General features: G+C 39.4%; 1 protein-coding gene across 1 annotated transcript; it reads right to left on the bottom strand.

The window, feature by feature from the left end:
- Positions 1 to 3,344: 3,344 nt before the first annotated feature.
- Positions 3,345 to 3,854, bottom strand: LOC307104406 (jun dimerization protein 2-like; the record flags this gene model as incomplete). The annotated part of the gene is made up of 1 exon (XM_079779342.1): positions 3,345 to 3,854. Exon 1 carries the CDS (start codon positions 3,834 to 3,836, stop codon positions 3,345 to 3,347), a length of 492 nt encoding a protein of 163 aa, XP_079635468.1. The 5' UTR covers positions 3,837 to 3,854.
- Positions 3,855 to 18,213: the final 14,359 nt, after the last annotated feature.

Below are 18,213 nucleotides of genomic sequence, written 5' to 3'. Positions count from 1 at the left end.
ACTCCTGTTATTATTTAAGTTAAAGGAGGTATATTTGATATTATTTAATGAAATCTTTAAAAATAAAAATAAAAACACACGAAAACTTACAAAGAGGCTTCTTTGGATTCCAACAGCAGCTGCTTTTGCAGGTTCTGTTGCTATATCCTTTCCAATTATACAAAAAACACCCTTTTTAATCTATGTCAGATTCTCCAGTCTGCCCTAGGAATGTTCAGGCCTCATAAAACTCTGCTGGAGCACTTAACATTCTGCTTCAATTTCTCCTTAAAGCCCATACTTGGTTCACTTTGAAATCTTTGAATGCTTCAGCAGCTTTGATGCCCTTGTGTCACTATCCATCCCCACTCCAGACCCTGCCCAGGGCAGTCATTGCAGTATCATTTGTATGTAGATGAAATAGTTGCATTCCATGCTCCTTCATTCATGACTCCACTTTTCAATGAGTGTGGAATATTGCTTTTAGGAACTAATGATAAACTGTTTAATTAACCTTATGAAATATCTGTCTTGAATATCTACTTTGAGATTATATTTCATAACCATACAATTTACTGTATATTAACACTTCTCTGAAGAACATGAATCTGAGACTGTATCTGACTGAGAACACAATCACCAATCAAATGTCTACATAGTTGACTTCAATAGGAACTTTCTACTTCACGTTTGATAAACCTGACTGGGCTGCTTACATTTTTGATATAAAGAAATTCTAGACCATTTTGTTTTTAGAGAATAAGGTTCCACAAAGCTCATATTCTATTTCTTAGCAATAAAACTGAAAGGAATTTTAAGACAGGACAGGCAGTTTTAAGGAAAAGGGGGTTCCATGGGAGAGGAATGCACATATGTGATGGGCTCCAATGCTTATCTTACCTTCACAGAGGATAGAGAATTGTCACAAGATATGAGGAAGAGAGAATCATAATTTCACAGAGGATAGAGAAATGTCACAAGATACGGGGAGAGGAAGAAGTAGGCACCACATGGGCTTTGGACTTTGAAAATGATACTCTGACCAGTTAGGAAAGCATAGGGGTCATAAATTAAGGAAGGAGTCCAATTAAAAAGGGTCATGAAGACACAAATTGCTGCAGCCTTTATAAACCCAGAGACAAAGAGACTCGGGAGATTTTTGGTTTGATTTTTTTTTCCCATTAGAGAGAGAAAGAACGGGTTTTTCCCACTTGGGGACCCCTGCACACGTAAAGTTTGTATATGCTTCCAATAAACTTCCACATTTTTTACTAAAGAAACCTTTAGTTCAAGTGTTTATTCTTCAAATTTCATAGGGTGAGAACCCAAAAAGGGAGATTCTGTGCCCCAAACTCCACACATCAAAATTATGTTCCAATGTTTTCTAGTTAAAAGTCAATGATGATGGTTGGAGTAGTGAATACACAATATAGAGATGATGTATTATAGAATTGTATACCTGAAACGTATATAATTTCATTTACCAATGTCACCCCAATAAGTTCAGTTTTTAAAAAGGAAATGATGATGGTGACTAAGCTAAAAACTGGATCCAGGGCATGTTGTGCTGTCTGAGGCACATGGTTCTGAATAAGTAAACACACTGGACAGCTTAGTTTGTGATTATCCAGATGCCCTTTTTTTGAGTTAGTCCCAACTAAGAAGAATCTAAGAAGAATCGTAGGTGCTTATACTGAAACTAGAGGCCCAGTGCACAAAATTCGTGCACTGGGGGGGGGTCCCCTCAGCCCAGCCTGTACCTTCTCCAATCTGGGACCCCTTGGGGGATGTAGGACTGCTGGCTCCTAACCACTCCCCTGCTTGCCTGCCTGCCTGATTGCTCCTAACTGCTTCTGCCTGCCAGCCTGATCACCCCCTAACCACTCCCCTTGCCAGCCTGATTAACACCTAACTGCTCCCCTGCTGGCCTAATGGCCCCCAACTTCCCTCCCCTGCCAGCCTGATCTTGCCCCCAACTGCCCTTCCCTGCTGGCCTGATTGCCCCTAACTGCCTCTGCCTTCCTGATCACCCCTAACTGCCCTCCCCTGCTGGCCTGTTCTCACCCCCAACTGCCCTTCCCTGCAGGCCTGATCTCGCCCTCAACTGCCCTCCTATGCCAGCCAATTTGTTTCTGATTGGTCGGTTTCTATGCCAGTCAATGTCAAAAGCTCTGCCTCCTAGGCAGCCATTGGCTCCTCACACTTCACCCAGATTTGGTTCTCATTGGTTGGTTTCTATGCCAGTCAGCATCTCTGGGCCTATCAACAGGGCCTGATCAGAAAGGCGGGACTGATCAGCAGCCCCTGTGGAGGCCTGGAGAGAAATGGAGGTGTGACTGCTGGCCAGGCCCAGAGCAAAAGAGAGAGGCAAGTTGCTGATCAACAGCTGCCACAGAGGCTACAGATCAGACCCTGCTTCTGTCTTCAGGCCTCTCTCCAGGCCTGATTTGCAGCCCCCTCAGCAGTCAGTGCTGGGTCACCCCACCTGCAGCCATAGCAGTCAGTGCTGTGTCGCCACAGCAACCCAGCCCTGACTGCAGGACTGATTTCTGGTTGGTCGAGCCTCCGATTGTGATGGACCCATGGTTTTTATATATTAGGATAACATCAAGTGATTATAGAAATCCATTTATATATTGCTTGTATAAAATCTATTTTTGAAAAAAAATATTAAAAATAAAGAAAGTATAAAAAACATGTGCAGTTGAAAGCTCTGCCAGGGCAGCCAGTCTGTAAATATTCAGTGAGTATGTGCTTTGGAAGGGCGCCTGTGCCTCATGCCCACAGCACCTCCAGCAGGGCCAGTGAGGGTGCGTCCAGGCTGCCACTCTGGGCAGGATTGAGCTGGACCACAGTGAGTGGGTACGGCAGGGCCTGGCACTGTGCCCTTCTCCAGCCTTACATCAGGATCAGGGTCAGGATCAGGGCTGGGGGCAGGCAGATTGCAGTTTCACTCTGAGTTCCATACTCAGCCTAATTTTGGTTGCAACTCATGGATTTTCCTGGCTGCTCTGAGGTCCTTTGGGTGGGTGCCCTGGCAGAGAGGTTGGAAAAGTGCCCACAGCTGCCTGTTTGGGCGTCTCTCCGGCCCAGAGCCTCTGTCCTGCCTCCTACAAGCCTGGCCCCAGGCAGAACAGGCCCCCCTCAGGACTACTTTGGTCTCAGTGCTTGGTCCTGGGTTTCATCAGCCTGGGTTTCTTCCCCTGGTGTGGCTGATCTGAGTTTCACAAAAAAGCCCGGCCGATGCTGGCTGTGCTGAGTCTCACTGAAGAGTTTTTCATGCAGCAAGGAAGAGCCCTCTGGCACCCTCCTCCTCCTCCTCCTTCTCATCTCCTCCTCCTTCTCCTCCTCCTCCCAGCCCATGGTCACTTCTTCTCCAGCTGCTCCAGCAGTGGGTTGCCTTCTGAGTCGGGGGTCTTAATGCTGTCGGTCCTGACGATGCAGGTGGGGCGATGCCCATTGAGCATCAGGATGAGCTGCTGCCGCTCCTGCTTCAGCTCCTTCATCTGGGTTTTCAGCTCCGCACTCATGAGCTCCAGCCACTCAGATTCCCACTGCAGACACTCCTTCCGCTCCTTCTTCTTTTTCTGGCATGGAGCTGCCACCACTTTGTTCTTTTCCCGGCGCCCTTTCCTCCGCTCCTCTTCCTCCTCTAGCTCACTTTTCACAGGTTGAGGCCTCTTGCCCAGGTTCACCTCCAGGAAGTGCAAAGGGGTGATCATGGCCCCAATGTTGTGGATGTCAGTGTATTTCAGCTCCTCTGCAGTCAGGGCCGAGCTGGGGAGTCTGGTCAGGGGGCTGAGCCCTGGCAGAGAGCCCGCAGTCATGGAAGGGTCTGGGATCTGCCCAGGCATCATGGCAGGAGGAGTGGAAGTCCAGCCCTGCAGAAGCCATGGGAGGAGGCTGCGACCCTGGGGCCTGGGCCAGGCTGCAGGCACCATACCCGCTCAGGAGCCGCAGTGGCGCCAGCCTCGCCCTGCAGCATCCACCATTGCCAGTGCCTCCTGTCACAGCTGCCCAGCATCCCTCCTGCAGGCTGTAGCCTGGGTCTCCCTCTTTGAGGCAATCGATTGCGGGGCTCTGCCGCCTGCCTGCCTCATTGCCCCTAACCACTCGCCTGCCTACCTGATCATCCCTAACCCCTCACCTGCCTACCTGATCACCCCTAACCACTTGTCTCCCTACCTGTTATCCCCTAACCACTCTGCCTACCTGATCACCCCTAACCACTTGCTGGGGGGCTGGGCCAGCCCAAGGAGGGGCTGTGGTGGTTCTGGTCTCTGGTCATTCTGGTCGTTACGCCATTATGGTCCCTGGGCTTTTATTATACAGGATTTCTTAATTTTCTCTTGTATATACTTTTAAGTCTTTCCTATTTCTGTAAAGTCCTCCCACATTCAGTATTTATATTTACCACTAGATCTTCAATATTTAGTAATCAAACTACAGGCCCAGTGCACAAAACTCGTGCACAGGTAGGGTCCCTAGGCCTGGCCAGTGATCAGGGCTGATCAGGTTCCCCTGCCTCCCCTCCTCCCTGCATCCTCCTTCCCTCGATCCCTCAGTGCCTGCCGCTGCCACTGGTCGCCCACCATGTTCCACGCTGCCCCCTGATGGTCAGCACACATCATAGTGAGTGATCTAACTCCTGTTTTCCCGAGAGGACACTGTGCATATTAGTCTTTTATATATATAGATAATGTCCTTTACTATAGAGCTTTCTAAAGCTATAACATCATATTAACAACGTAGTGGGCATTTTGAAATATCACTCTTTCTCTTATTCCTCAATATATGAATTTATTAGTTGCCATAAACTCTACTACCATATAATTGGTTTTTTTTTCCCCAGTGATTGAATCAGATATTTCAGAATGTTAAGAGACTTTAAAAGTGTTTTCTATCAGGACTTGTGTTTGTAGGTTTTACTGTAAAAACAAGAGGTTTTTGTAAAAAAATGATTTTTAAAATATATCAGTAGTTGAAAAAATACTCTTATTTTCAGCACATATAGTTCAATAACTACTTTACTAAGAAAATAATAAAAAATACAGTTAAATATGTATACACAATGAAGCAGAGTTAGAAAGAGCTTAAATTCTCAGGAATTATGAATAATTATACTATGAATCTATGAGATCGAATATTATGTAACTGAAAAATATTTTCAAATAATTTTATGTCATTTTAAAAGGAGCAAAACTGTAAATACAGCCTGTCTTAATGTGTGAATATATATATCTACACACACACACACATATGTATCAAAGAACTTCAGAAAGAAGAGTACTAAAGGGTTAAAAATGAATAGATCTAAGTAGTAAGATTTAGAGGTTTATAAATCATCTTTATCAGTTTGTATGTTTCCAAATTTTCTACAGGCATATGCTTTGCTAATAAGTAAAAAACAAACCTATCTTTAGAAACGGAAAAAAATATATACCTTTTTTTGTAAAGAATAAAGATCTATCAGTCAGGCCTACTCAATATCTGTTCTCATGTGGGAGATAGTAATTTTTAAAATACTTCTATTTGCACAAGTAACTGAACCAAAGGTATATATTCTAGCCTCCCTTATTCCAAAGTCACTCCCTGGGAATGAATTAAACAATAAGGGAGATTCCTGAACTCTTACAAAGAGTCAGGTGCCATTTAGTGAGCTGAATGCTTCCCAGAAGCGCTAGATCAGGGCTGCACGGGGGCCATCAACTCCACAGGCATCTACTAAGTGGCCTCCCTCAGCACACTTCACACGCCCAGGAAACTTCTCCGACAGCCACCGGTTAGGCTACGTTGTCTAGCCTTGGAGCAATTCTCCTGACTTCAGTAGCAAAAGTAAAGGAACAAAGAAAGTACCTTTCTTTTTGTACTCAGTTGGTAAAATAAGACTCAAAGAGCATAATCTGAACCACTTTACCCCTCATATATTGCCTTAATATACCCTTCATTTTTTTAATGGTAGTACTGATCCTAAAATCACAAAATCTCAGGCTTTACATTATACATCTGAGTCTCATATTTTAAGTCCATAAGAATCACATGCAGATATTGTTTAATGAGTTTCCTAGATTTCACTCTGAGAAATTCTAATTTGGTGGTTAGACTCTATATTATAAATAACATCTCAGGTATAACTGGGATTAAAGGGGCCCATGGAGCACATTTGGTGGGCTTGAAGAATGAGTTTCATTCCTGTAAAATATTTTGACAACACAGTTAACAAATGTCATTTGCAAAGAAGGCAGAAAGTAATAATCATTAGCAAGTTTAAGTGTACATATATATCATTAAATATCTATTTTGCACCTCTAGGTGACTTCCATATCCTATTTCATGTCCGCATCACTCCACTTTAAGAAAATAAAATTATAAAACAAACCAAAGAGATAAAAAAATAAACAAAAACCAAATCACCCAAGTAGATCAGGTCTACACAGCCACCATTAATAGCTTCAATAAACCTCACATATTAAATGATTTTACAGAAGGGATCAAAAAGCTGAATTGTTTTGTAACACATTCTAAAGTAAAGAAAAGTGACCCTTTAGGCACAGTGATGAGGGCCCACACTACTTTCAAAAGATCATGAGGTGTTATAATTTCTTTCTTTTGAACTTGGGAGATTTAAACTTTTAAGTAAAAGAAAGTGGTTTAATATATATCATTAATCTATTTAATATTTACACCAATAAAATTATATATAAAACTAGAGGCCCAGTGCATAAAATTCGTACACTCTAGGGGGTCTCTCAACCTGGCCTGAGCCCTCTTGCAGTCTGGGAGCCCTCAGAGGACGTCTGAATACTGTGGAGGCAGGAGAGGCTCCTGCCACCACTGCTGCACTTGCCAGCCGTGAGCCTGGATTCTGACTGAGCAGCACTCCTCCTGTGGGAGTGTACTGACCACCAGTAGGCAGCTACTGCATTTAGCGTCCGCCTCCTGGTGGTCAGCACGCATCATAGCGCCCAGTCTATTCAGCTGTTGAGCCAAAACTGGCTCTCTGACATCCCCCAAGAGGTCCCTGATTGTGAGAGGGCACAAGGGAACCCACTTGTGCACAATCGGAGGTTGTGCCAACTGGGACAGACCACGGAGGGCTCCAGGGCTGCCTGGCCCATCTCGCTCAGTCCCAATCAGCCGGACCTCAGGAGCAAGCTAACCTACTGGTCAGAGCATCTGCCCACTGGTGGTCAGTGCACGTCATAGCAACTGGTTGACCGGTCAACTGTCTGCCCTCTGATGGTCAGTGCACATCATAGTGAGCAGTTGAGTGGCCTTAGCATATCATTTGCATATTATGTTTGATTGGTTGAATGGCCAACAGGATGACTGGACACTTAGCATATTAGGCTTTTCTTATATAAGATATTTTAATATATAGAATCAATCTACTTGTCATTACACCATCTAAATATATATATATATATGTAATTATGTAATTATATAATATATAATATAATATGTAATATATATATAATTTAATGTAGAAGGCAGAATGTGAGGGCAACAGTGCTTAAGGTTAACAAAAGTCTTAAAGCAGATCTGATCCAAAGTTGTCTCTCATGATTGTCCTGCTCCCTAAATTCATTTAGGCTAGACTGATAACTGTTCTTCTCTTCTTTCTTCACCTTTACCATTGAAAATGACTGTGAAGCTAGTTATTACTTACATTTCTCACTAAATTATTTGTCAAATTATGAAGAGAAAAAAATATGAGTTTCTAACAAACCACCACGTTCCAAAGACATCTCCAGGAAATGCTTCGTGGCTGACTGATATGAATAAAAGCTGTTAAAGAATCCACCGCCAGATGGAAACTGCTTGGGAAGTGCACACTAAGCTTGTAACATGTAAGCAAGCAAGTTATTATTTATCTCCTGTATTTGATGAATTATGTTCTTAATCATTTTAGATCTTTCTTAGTATGAATTCTGCTCCATGAATTCCATTACAGACAAATTTGAATAAAATACCAACTTTTTGAGCATTCATTTTGTTTGTTCAACTTCCTTGTCAAGAAAATGAAAGAGGCATTTGAGGAAAGTTTACTTGTTTCTCCCCCAAGAAGTTCATAAATCAGGTTTGTCTCATTCTGAACAGGCTATATATCATTTTTAAATTTTATATACTTCTGGCCAATGAATTCTATTTCTCAAAATCTAGGTCAAAGTACTCTTTGAAAACAACTAAAACTCTGAATTACAAAACATATTCACCAACAAGAAATACATAATGAAGATATTCATAAACAACCAGAAATACAATAAAAGGGATATGCCTAAGTTAATAATGATGGCAGTGATCAAATAAATCATGCATTTGCATATTAATATTTTTTTTCATTCTATATATTTGCATTTTTGCCTGGAAGGAATTTGGAACAATGACAGAACAGATATTTGTTATACTTAGGTTCTGAGTAAATTGGTTGGGGACTGAAGCAACTGAAGTGCCTGGTGCCAAGATTTCTCTCCTGGTTCCTTTTTATCTTCTATGAGAATTAATGCAGCCTTAAAGCTAGCAATGAAAGTGGAAAAAGAAGTCAACATAGTTAGTAGGTCATTTATTATGTAGTAATAATAAATTGCAATTTTGAAAATTACATAATTATTAACAAATGACATAATTGTTGTATAACCATAAACAAAATATAGATGAAAATAGGCAAAAAAAAAAAACTATGCTTGTATATACAGTGTGATTACAACCAGATTTTTAAATCCAAATTACCTATAAAAAGAATTATTATTTTAATATAGAAAGTATCTTTAGGTAACTATTTAGAAAACTTCTTATTCCTATTGTCATATATTTACCAAATTTATATATAATGGGAAGTTTTAATGTAGGAAATAGAACTAACATCAAAATAGTGATGTGAGCATTGAGAAAGGTAAAATATAAATATACTAGAGGCCCAGTGCATGAATTCCTGCACGGGTGGGGTCCCTTGACCTGGCCAGCAATCAGGGCCAATCAGGGCCGGCCTGCTGTGGGGAGGGACTGTAGGAGGTTGGCCGGCTGCGAGAGGTTGGCTGTGGGAGTGCACTGACCACCAGGGGGCAGCTCCTGCATTGAGCATCTGCCCCCTGGTGGTCAGTGCACGTCATAGCTACTGGTTGGTCATCTGGTTGTCCGGCTGTCTGGTCATAATGGTCGCTTAGGCTTTTATATATATATATATAATAAAGTAGATTATATTTTATTATTAAATTAACTAGAGGCCCGGCACACAAAATTCATGCATGAGTACGGTCCCTAAGCCTGGCCTGCGATCAGGGCCATCTTCACCAGCTGCCAGTAGCCGGCCCAGCCCCCCACCGCCACCCACCCCTTGTTTCCCCTTCGCCATTGGGTGATTGGTGCCTGCCAGCCAGGGAAAGGGACCAAGAGGTGGTCAGTATGCCTCAAAGTGACTGGTCCAGCAGTCATTCTGGTTGTTCTGCCATTAGGGTCAATTTGCATATTAACCTTTTATTATCCTATATAATAAAAGGTTAATATGCAAATTGACCATCACTCCAACACACAAGATGGCCGCCCCCATGTGGTCAAAGATGGCTGCCCCCATGTGGACACAAGATGGCCACCACAAGATGGCCAGCAGGGGAGGGCAGTTGGGGGCGACCAGGCCGGCAGGGGAGGGCAGTTAGGGGTGATCAGGCCGGCAGGGGAAAGCAGTTAGGGGTAATCAGGCCGGCAGGGGAGTGGTTAGGGGGTGATCAGGCTGGTAGGCAGAAGCGGTTAGGGGCAATCAGGCAGGCAGGCAGGCAAGCGAATGGTTGGGAGCCAGCAGTCCTGGATTGTGAGAGGGATCCCAGATTGGAGAGGGTGCAGGCTGGGCTGAGGGACACCCCCCTGCCCCCTCCCCCCGTGCATGAATTTCATGCACTGGGCCTCTAGTATAGGATAATAATGTAATCATTTGAGTTGTTTTAAAGTCTATCAATGGGATGTGTAAAAGCCATAATTAATTAAAAATTAGTGTATGTTAAAATAAAATTGGTCATTTCCAGTGGTATAATCCTGCCTCTTTACTTATTTTAAATTTTATATTTTTGTCTCCTTTATGAAAATTTATCTCATGGTGGTTTCTTTTAGTCTTCACATTCTTCTCCACTGTTTCAAATACCTAGCTTGTTCTTACTAAGTAACCTCAACATCCTGACAGACATCTAATTCACTTCTTGCCAGTCCTCTGCTCCTGAAAGCCTCTCAACCATACATCTTTGTCTGCACTTCCAAATAGCCAAGCCCAGTTAAATGACACCAGTATAAATGTGTGTTAAATAACTTATTTGGGACTTCACAGGGCCTGTCCCAAACTCTCTATACCCTTGTGAATCATTCTTCTAATAACAATCCATAATCTTAACCTACTTTCTTCACACTCCCAATATTTTCTGGGTTCCCTATCCTCTGCAATTATCCATTATCAATGTATTCAAAATTCCAACATAATTTTTCCCTTTACATTTGGATCCCTTCCTATACATACATAATCTCTATAGCTTTACCTTTCCTTTTCCTTCCTCCAACCTTCCTTACTTCCTTTCTTCCTCTGACAAAATGCTAATTAGAAAAATAACTCAATTTTAACATTTGTTTCTACATAATTATTAATTACCCCTAGTGCCATCTGCCTGTATCTTTCTTGATAATTCTATAGATGTGTTTATTGTCTGCAATTCTTACTCATTATGTTAAATCTCTCTTTCCTTATCTTTTACTGTACCCTTAAATATCTTTGTGGTCTCTAACATTCTTTTTCTGCCTGCATGAAGAAATAGTCTACTGGGTATGTCAAATTTATTATATTTACAATTATATTAAAATTATGTTCATCATGTCTCTTCACCATTCACCCCATAGCCAGCTTCTATTTGTAATCTTTACTGTCTTTGTTAATGTCTCTCCTCAGAATCAAGGGCCTGGGCATTGCTGACTTCTTCTTCTCCATTAACATATGCAATAATTTTCTAAGTCCAGCAGATTCTACCCAAACAATACATCTACCATATGTTTATAGGCTTTTTTGACCTCTTAAAATCAGCATCAATATTCTTATGAACTGAGAACCAAGATGGCAGCATAGGTAATCACCAGTACTTGCTGCCTCCTGCAACCACATAAAAATTACAACTAAAATACAGAGCAGCCATCATTCAGAACTGACTGAAAGCTGGATGAATGGAAGTCCTACAACTAGAGAAGTAAAGAAAGTATATCAAGACTAGTAGGAGGGGCAGCCACTATGGGGGATCAATGGACATATGGGGAAGAACTGGTTTGTCTGGCATGGAGGCAGGATCTTGGGAGCAGCTTTCTCCCTGACAGGGGTGGCCACAGGGGTCCTTGTTCCTTTTCTGGGACCTCCCCTGTCACGGGGCTGACTGGCAGCCATATCTGAGTTTCCATTAGCATGGTCCATACTCTTCCCTCTGCCCTGAGAACCCACCCCATCCAATTTTCAGTCTCACATAAGCTGTTTGCAGAGGCTTTTCCATATAAATGGCTTGTCCTGACTCATGCTTCAGACATTTCTAAAATCTCTCAAACAAGCTGCAGCTGGCCTCAGCATGCCCCCAAACCTATCAATAAGAGACCCAAGACCCAGCACTAGCACCACCCGGCCTTGCTTCACAGCTGGGCCTCGCCTGAGCACTTCTAAATCCAAAACAAATAGCAGCCATCTGAAGATCTCTCTGTAGCTTCTACCAGGTGGGCCCAAGCAGTGCCTGACTTTGTACCTCCTGGGAGGCCCCAGAGCCAGTACAGTAATGCTTTTTCAAAATAAAAAGTTTAGTGCAGAAAAAAAAATAGAGCTCTATTCCATTACCGCTAATACCCAGTTATAATTCCAATAGTAAGAATTGAGATGTGAGGGGGGAGATAATTATCTTTCTAAACACTGATTTCTACAATACTACATTAGGAGACTGAGTTAAATAAACTTTATTGCACTTATCTAACTTATTAGTGTCCAGTTATTCTGCCGCTGGTGAAAATTAAATCGGGTATGGAAACAGAAATCTTTATATTATACCTACAAATTGAATATGCACCAACCACATAATGAGATAATGTAAAGAAAACTAAATAAGAATAAATCCTTACAAAGCATTGGGTATGACTTTCTTTCACCACTGTAACTCCAACCCCCACCCTCAGTCTTGGAAGTGCTATCATGAAGACGTTTGGAGAGGAACTAATATTATTTTCTAGGCTGATCTCTTCAAGTGAGGCCTAAAGGAAAGATCCAAGCTAAAAGACTCCATTAGATATTCCCTTGGAGAATAATATGGTCATTCTTGAAATGCTGCAAAGGCAATAACAATACTAAATCTGATTTAAAGCAAACAATTAAGTTAGAATTATTCAGTTCCAAGAAGTGGCTCAGGAAATATAGTCTATAAATGTAAAAGCTTGTTACTCACAAATCACGCCTTTATATCACTAGTGTCTGACGAAGAAAGCTATAGCTTTAGTAAACTTATGAAGCTATGTCTTTACTGCTCTTTCTTACTTAACCCTATGACTGAGACTGAGCACCAAGTAAAAGTCTGACCATAAGTCGTTGTGTATAAAATTACTATGCAAATTAAACTAATCAATTTATGGAACGCATGAGATAAGAATGATGCAATTCTATTAATTGAATAAATATAGAAACCTCAGGAAATACTTTACCAATTTTGCCACATCACAATTTCTCTGGGTATTGGAAGAAATATGCATTCAACATTTATTGGCCTAGAATAATGTACTGCACATATTCTTTATGAAATGAACTCATTTAACTTGAATTTCTGTTTGATACATTCAAACTCTAATCTTACAGTGGCTTTTTTAGTTGCACAGCGATATATTGAGTCTAATTTGGGACATTTCCGATGTTAAATATTATGTTATATTGTAATAATAAGGGCTGACCCCTGTGTTTGGGTTTCTGATTTGGAAAACATGGCCATTATATTGATCACTCTTAGATGGAGATGGGAATTAAAGTGGTTATTTTAGAATAAAAGTTCTTAACATAAAAGAGAGAGAGAGAAAGATTCAGATGGGTCTTGGGTAGAGAGGTCTCCTCGGAGATTGAAGAAAAAACAGCATTAGTATTTTAGTAAAGTAAGCAAGAAGATAGAATATATTTGGAGATTTGTATTCTTTATATCATCGAGCAAATATAGAAACCATTCACTTTCCAAGTTAGTTATTCTGTCACTGGTGAAAATTAAACAGGATATGGAAACAAAAATCTTTATATTATACTAATTCTAATATCACTAGCTTTTAAAGCATACATATGTCCTTTGGCAAGAAATTCATCCCAGTTTGTCCCAGCCTTTTTCAGCTTTTGCATCCCTAGAAGTTTCTCAGTCCAGGACAAAAAAAGGAGGGAAGGAGGGTACATATTAAATTGGGAATCACTTGTTTCAGTTTGGCAGTTCCACAAAAAATTAAGAATAGAGTTACCATATGACCCAGCAGTTCATTTTCTGGGTATCTACCTGAAAAAAACTTTAAAAAAAACACCCTATTATTTGCAAAGATATATGCACCCCTATGATCATTGAAGCACTATTCACGGTGGCTAAGACATGGAAACAACCAAAGTGTCCTTTGTAGATGATTGGTTAAAGAAGATAAGATAAAGACAGTATAGATTACTACTCAGCCATAAAAATGATGAAATACTGCCACTTGTGACACCACTGATGGACCCTGAGAATATTATGTTAAGCAAAAATAAGTCAGTCAGAGAAAGCTGAGAACCAGGTGATTTCACTCATTTATTGAAATATAAAACTGAAACTCATAGACCCAACGATATGGTGTTTACTAGAGGTAAGTGGGTGGGAGATTAGTAAAGGGTAAAGGGAGCCAAATATATGATGACAGAAGATGATTTAACTTTGGGTGGTGTGCACACAGTGTATCTTAGAACTATGTACTTGAAACCTGTATAATCTTATTAACCAACTAGAGGCTTGGTGCATGAAATTCATGCACTGGAGGGGTGTCCCTCAGCCCAGCCTGCATGGTCTCCAATGTGGGACCCCTCGGGGGATGTCTGACTGCTGGTTTAGGCCCAATCCCACAGGAATTGGGCCTAAACCAGCAGTTGGACATCCCTCTCACAATCCAGGACTGCTGGCTCCTAACCACTCGCCTGCCTGCCTGCCTGATTTCCCCTAATCGCTTCTGCCTGCCAGTCTGATGGCCCCCTACCCGCTCCTCTGTCGGCCTGATTGACACCTAACTGCTCTCCTGCCGGCCCCATCAGCCCCAACTGCCCTCCCCTGCTGGCCATCTTGTGGCGGCCATCTTGTGATGTTGTGATGATGTGGGGGTGGCCATCTTGTGGTAGCTATCTTGTGATGATGTGGGGGTGGCCATCTTGTGATGATGTGGGGGTGGCCATCTTGTCACAACGCCATCTTGTGGTGGCCATCTTGTGACAATGTGGGGGCGGCTATCTTGTGATGACGTGAGGGCGCAAGGGCCACCTAGGCTTTTATTAGTATAGATGTCACCTCAATAAATTTAATTTTTTCACCCTACCTGTTTTTTCTCAGTGGATAGAGCGTCAGCCTGCAAGACCGAAGGGTCCGGGGTTTGATTCAGGACAAGGGCACATCCCTGGGTTGCAAGATCGATCCCCAGTAGGGGGTGTGCAGGAGGAGGCTGATCGGTGATTCTCTTTCATCATTGATGTTTCTATCTCTCTCTCTCCCTTCCTCTCTGAGATCAATAAAAATATATTTTAAAAAAATAAAATAAATTTTTTAAAAAAATAATCACTTGTTTCAAACAATCAAAAACAGGTATACCTTGGCTATTAATATAATAAAGAGGTCAAAATATATACTGATTCGTATTGGTAAAATAAAGAAATGCCACTTTTAATTAGGGAGGCTTATAAATTTACTCTTCTTTCCTGGATATGCTTACATTTTCTTATATCCCTACAGAACTATAGTTCAAAACTAAGTCAATTTTAGCCTTAATCTCTGTAACTCCTTTATTTCCTTTTCTCTATTCCATTAGTTAAAAACAAATTTTCCCAAATTTTGATTTCACCAGGCACTCTATTATAAAAACAATAGAGTGGTCACATTTTAATACCCAATCAAAGCATATGATGCCTTCCAATACTATACTGCCTTTTGTCTAATTTGCATTAACTCTAGTTATATACAAAGAACACAGTGACTAGGGATGCTATCTTCCACCAGAGAAGCTTACTTCTTATCTTTATTTACTATTTATTTGCTTCCACTATTACTATAATATTTCTGTGTTCTTAAATTAGTATCTTCCCCAAATTATATCACATGACTTTAAACAATCTTTAAAGTTCAACTCTTATATTAGGAATGGCTAGGTCATCTATAACCACTTCGCCAATAAGTATATTTATCCAATAAATAAATAAATACACTCCATTCTTACCATTATGGCAAGATAAACTGTTTTCTAAGAAAAAGCTGCTTTTTAAAATTTCTGAAACCTTGTAATAATTTGGAAGTCTGTGAAGAATAAAACAGTGATAGCTAAATGAAAATCGTGGGAAAATTTAAGCCAATAAGAAGATAGGATTCCAAACTTGAGTTCTATCTGATGCATACTTAGGTCATGATTTACCTAATTAGGTGCTTATTTAAATATCTCTATTAGATCATAGCAAATTAGAAGGATTCTGAATTCTATACAATTCAATGTTCAGGTATACACTTAATTTAACCAATATATGTGTATTTTCCTCTTTAGCAATGGTTTTGAAACAAATGGTAATATATTACTGAAGTACAAAAATTAATTCCTTATTTGTTCTTGTATCTGAAACATGTTAAAATATCTTTATTTTTCTATATAATGTTTTATTTTTAATATAAACTAATTAAAATTAAATATTTAGACCTATAATATTATAAAGTACTAATTAGTTCACAAAACCATAAAACCTAAACTCATTTATATAAATGAGTTCCTTTTCAAAAATCACACAAAATATAATGTGACCTCATCCAATTTTACTTAAAACCTTTAAACTATATACTCACAAACACTAATACACACTAGTGAAAAATAATGTCTTCCTTCTTTCAAAATATTTTGGTAACTGAGCCCACAGGCAGAGGTGTTTAAATCTTTTAAAACTTTAAAATAAATATCTCAAATTACATAGCCATTAACATCCAATAAAAATCAACTACCTTATAATAGTAAGATTTCTGATATAAGTATATATATATATATATATATATATATATATATATATATATATGCATATACACACACTAGAGGCCCACTGCACAAATTTGTGCATGGGCGGGGTCCCTCGGTGTGGCCTATGGGGATTGGGCCAAAACTGGCAGTCCAATGCTGCCTGCCACTCCTGCCTGCCAGGAGGGGTCACTCATCTGAGCGGTACTCCCGCTGTAGGAGCGTCTGCCCCCTGGTGGTCAGTACGTGTCATAGTGACCGGTCAGCCATTTGACCGGTCGTTTGGTCGCTTAGGCATTTATATATATAGATATGTCTTATATTTTTAAAATAAAGTAACATCACTACGAACATTTTTTAAATGGAATTAACAGTATTCTGTTCATAATACCTTATATTAGAAATTGTATTATCATCACATAAATCTGTATGTGTAAAGATTATACTCTGAAATTGGCTTCAGTTGTTATCATAGATATTATTTTTAAGAGATGGTTGGCCACAGTGTTTATTTTCTAGTTGTGTGTAGCAAACAATGGTTAAGTTATGAAGATCAGATGTCTGAAAACAGAACAACATATTATGATGTGTTTGTACATGTTTGGGATAGTATACTGTAACAGTTATTGTAATTTAGAATAACCATTCTGGTTTCTAGTTTTTCTTTATCAATCTCCTAATTCCCTTTAGTGTGTAATCATTCAGATTGTTCACATGTTAACCTATTTAGAAAATTATTAACATTTTGACATATTTAAACATTTGTTTATTTGTCTCTGTGACAAAGGGGCAAAATATCATGAAATACAAAATCAGCAAGATATTTTTTCCCAGACACGGACTCATTTAAGGTTTTCTAACACGAGTGGGAAATTCCCTGGGTGACAGGTTTCTTCTGTTGCTCCAGTAGCTAACATATTTTAGGAAAAGTGAAAGTAGGTCAAGTTATTTTACAAAATACTAACCCTGTTATATCTTCTCTGTGGTAATCTTACCTAGACATGCATTTTTGTAACTCTGACAAACTTTTCAACATATGTTATTTCAGTTTTTAAGTTCAATCTAAAGTTACGTTCAGTTGAGTCATATGAAAACATGTGCTATTTTAACCTTACTGTGAATACATTAATGCATCTAATTTTTCTTTTGACAGATTTAGAGAAAATAGAAATGTGTAATGTGATAGTAAAAAAATTATATTATATTCACATTTATTAGCTTGAGACAATTACCACATGATATGAGTCATGGGGAAGTTTTAAAAAATGTCATTATCCTTAAAATCAGTCATAGCATCTGTAAAAATTCATTTGATTCTATTTTGATATTAGAAGGGCAATAAGAAATTTAATGAGGTAACTCACAAAAGAAAAAATACAAATGAATTCTGGAACACTGAAAAATAACCTGGAATGCTAAAAAATAAAGGGAACTACCATGGGTAAAGAAAATCAATTGACTATATGAAGACAATTACATTGTTCTATGAAAGAACATTGAGAAAACTGAAAAGACAAATATTGATGTTTAAAGAAGGAAATCTTAATGTTCTATATCAGGAAGAAAACTCTTAAGAAAATTAATAAGTTGACATTTAAAAATGTATTTACAAATTATACAATTATATGCAATTGTTGCAGAAATCAATCTATAAAGTTTATTTGATGATATAAATTATATCTTAATAATAGAGAAAATAAAAACAAGTTCGTTTGCTATTTCATAAGGTCCCTGAGCATAGGACAATAGTCTGATCTCCAGTTCCTAGAACAGTTTCTGTTAAATAAACAAATAAATTAATTTTTAAAAATACCATAATTTGCCTATGAAAATATTTAAAAAAACATTTTTTAATTTATATTTTTTAATATAGAGGGGATATTTTTGCAAAGAGTCAATAAAGTTTAAAAATGGTAGAGATTTAGGTTCACTCATTAAACTTTACAAAAGACCTTAATATAACATGTCTAGATCCTTGCTAGTAATTCTATAGTCACTGATCTA

The sequence above is a fragment of the Cnephaeus nilssonii genome (genome assembly GCF_951640355.1).
Source record: "Cnephaeus nilssonii genome assembly, chromosome: 8".
In the NCBI taxonomy this organism is placed as follows: Eukaryota; Metazoa; Chordata; class Mammalia; order Chiroptera; family Vespertilionidae; genus Cnephaeus; species Cnephaeus nilssonii.
This window is presented reverse-complemented; position numbering and strand designations above follow the sequence as displayed.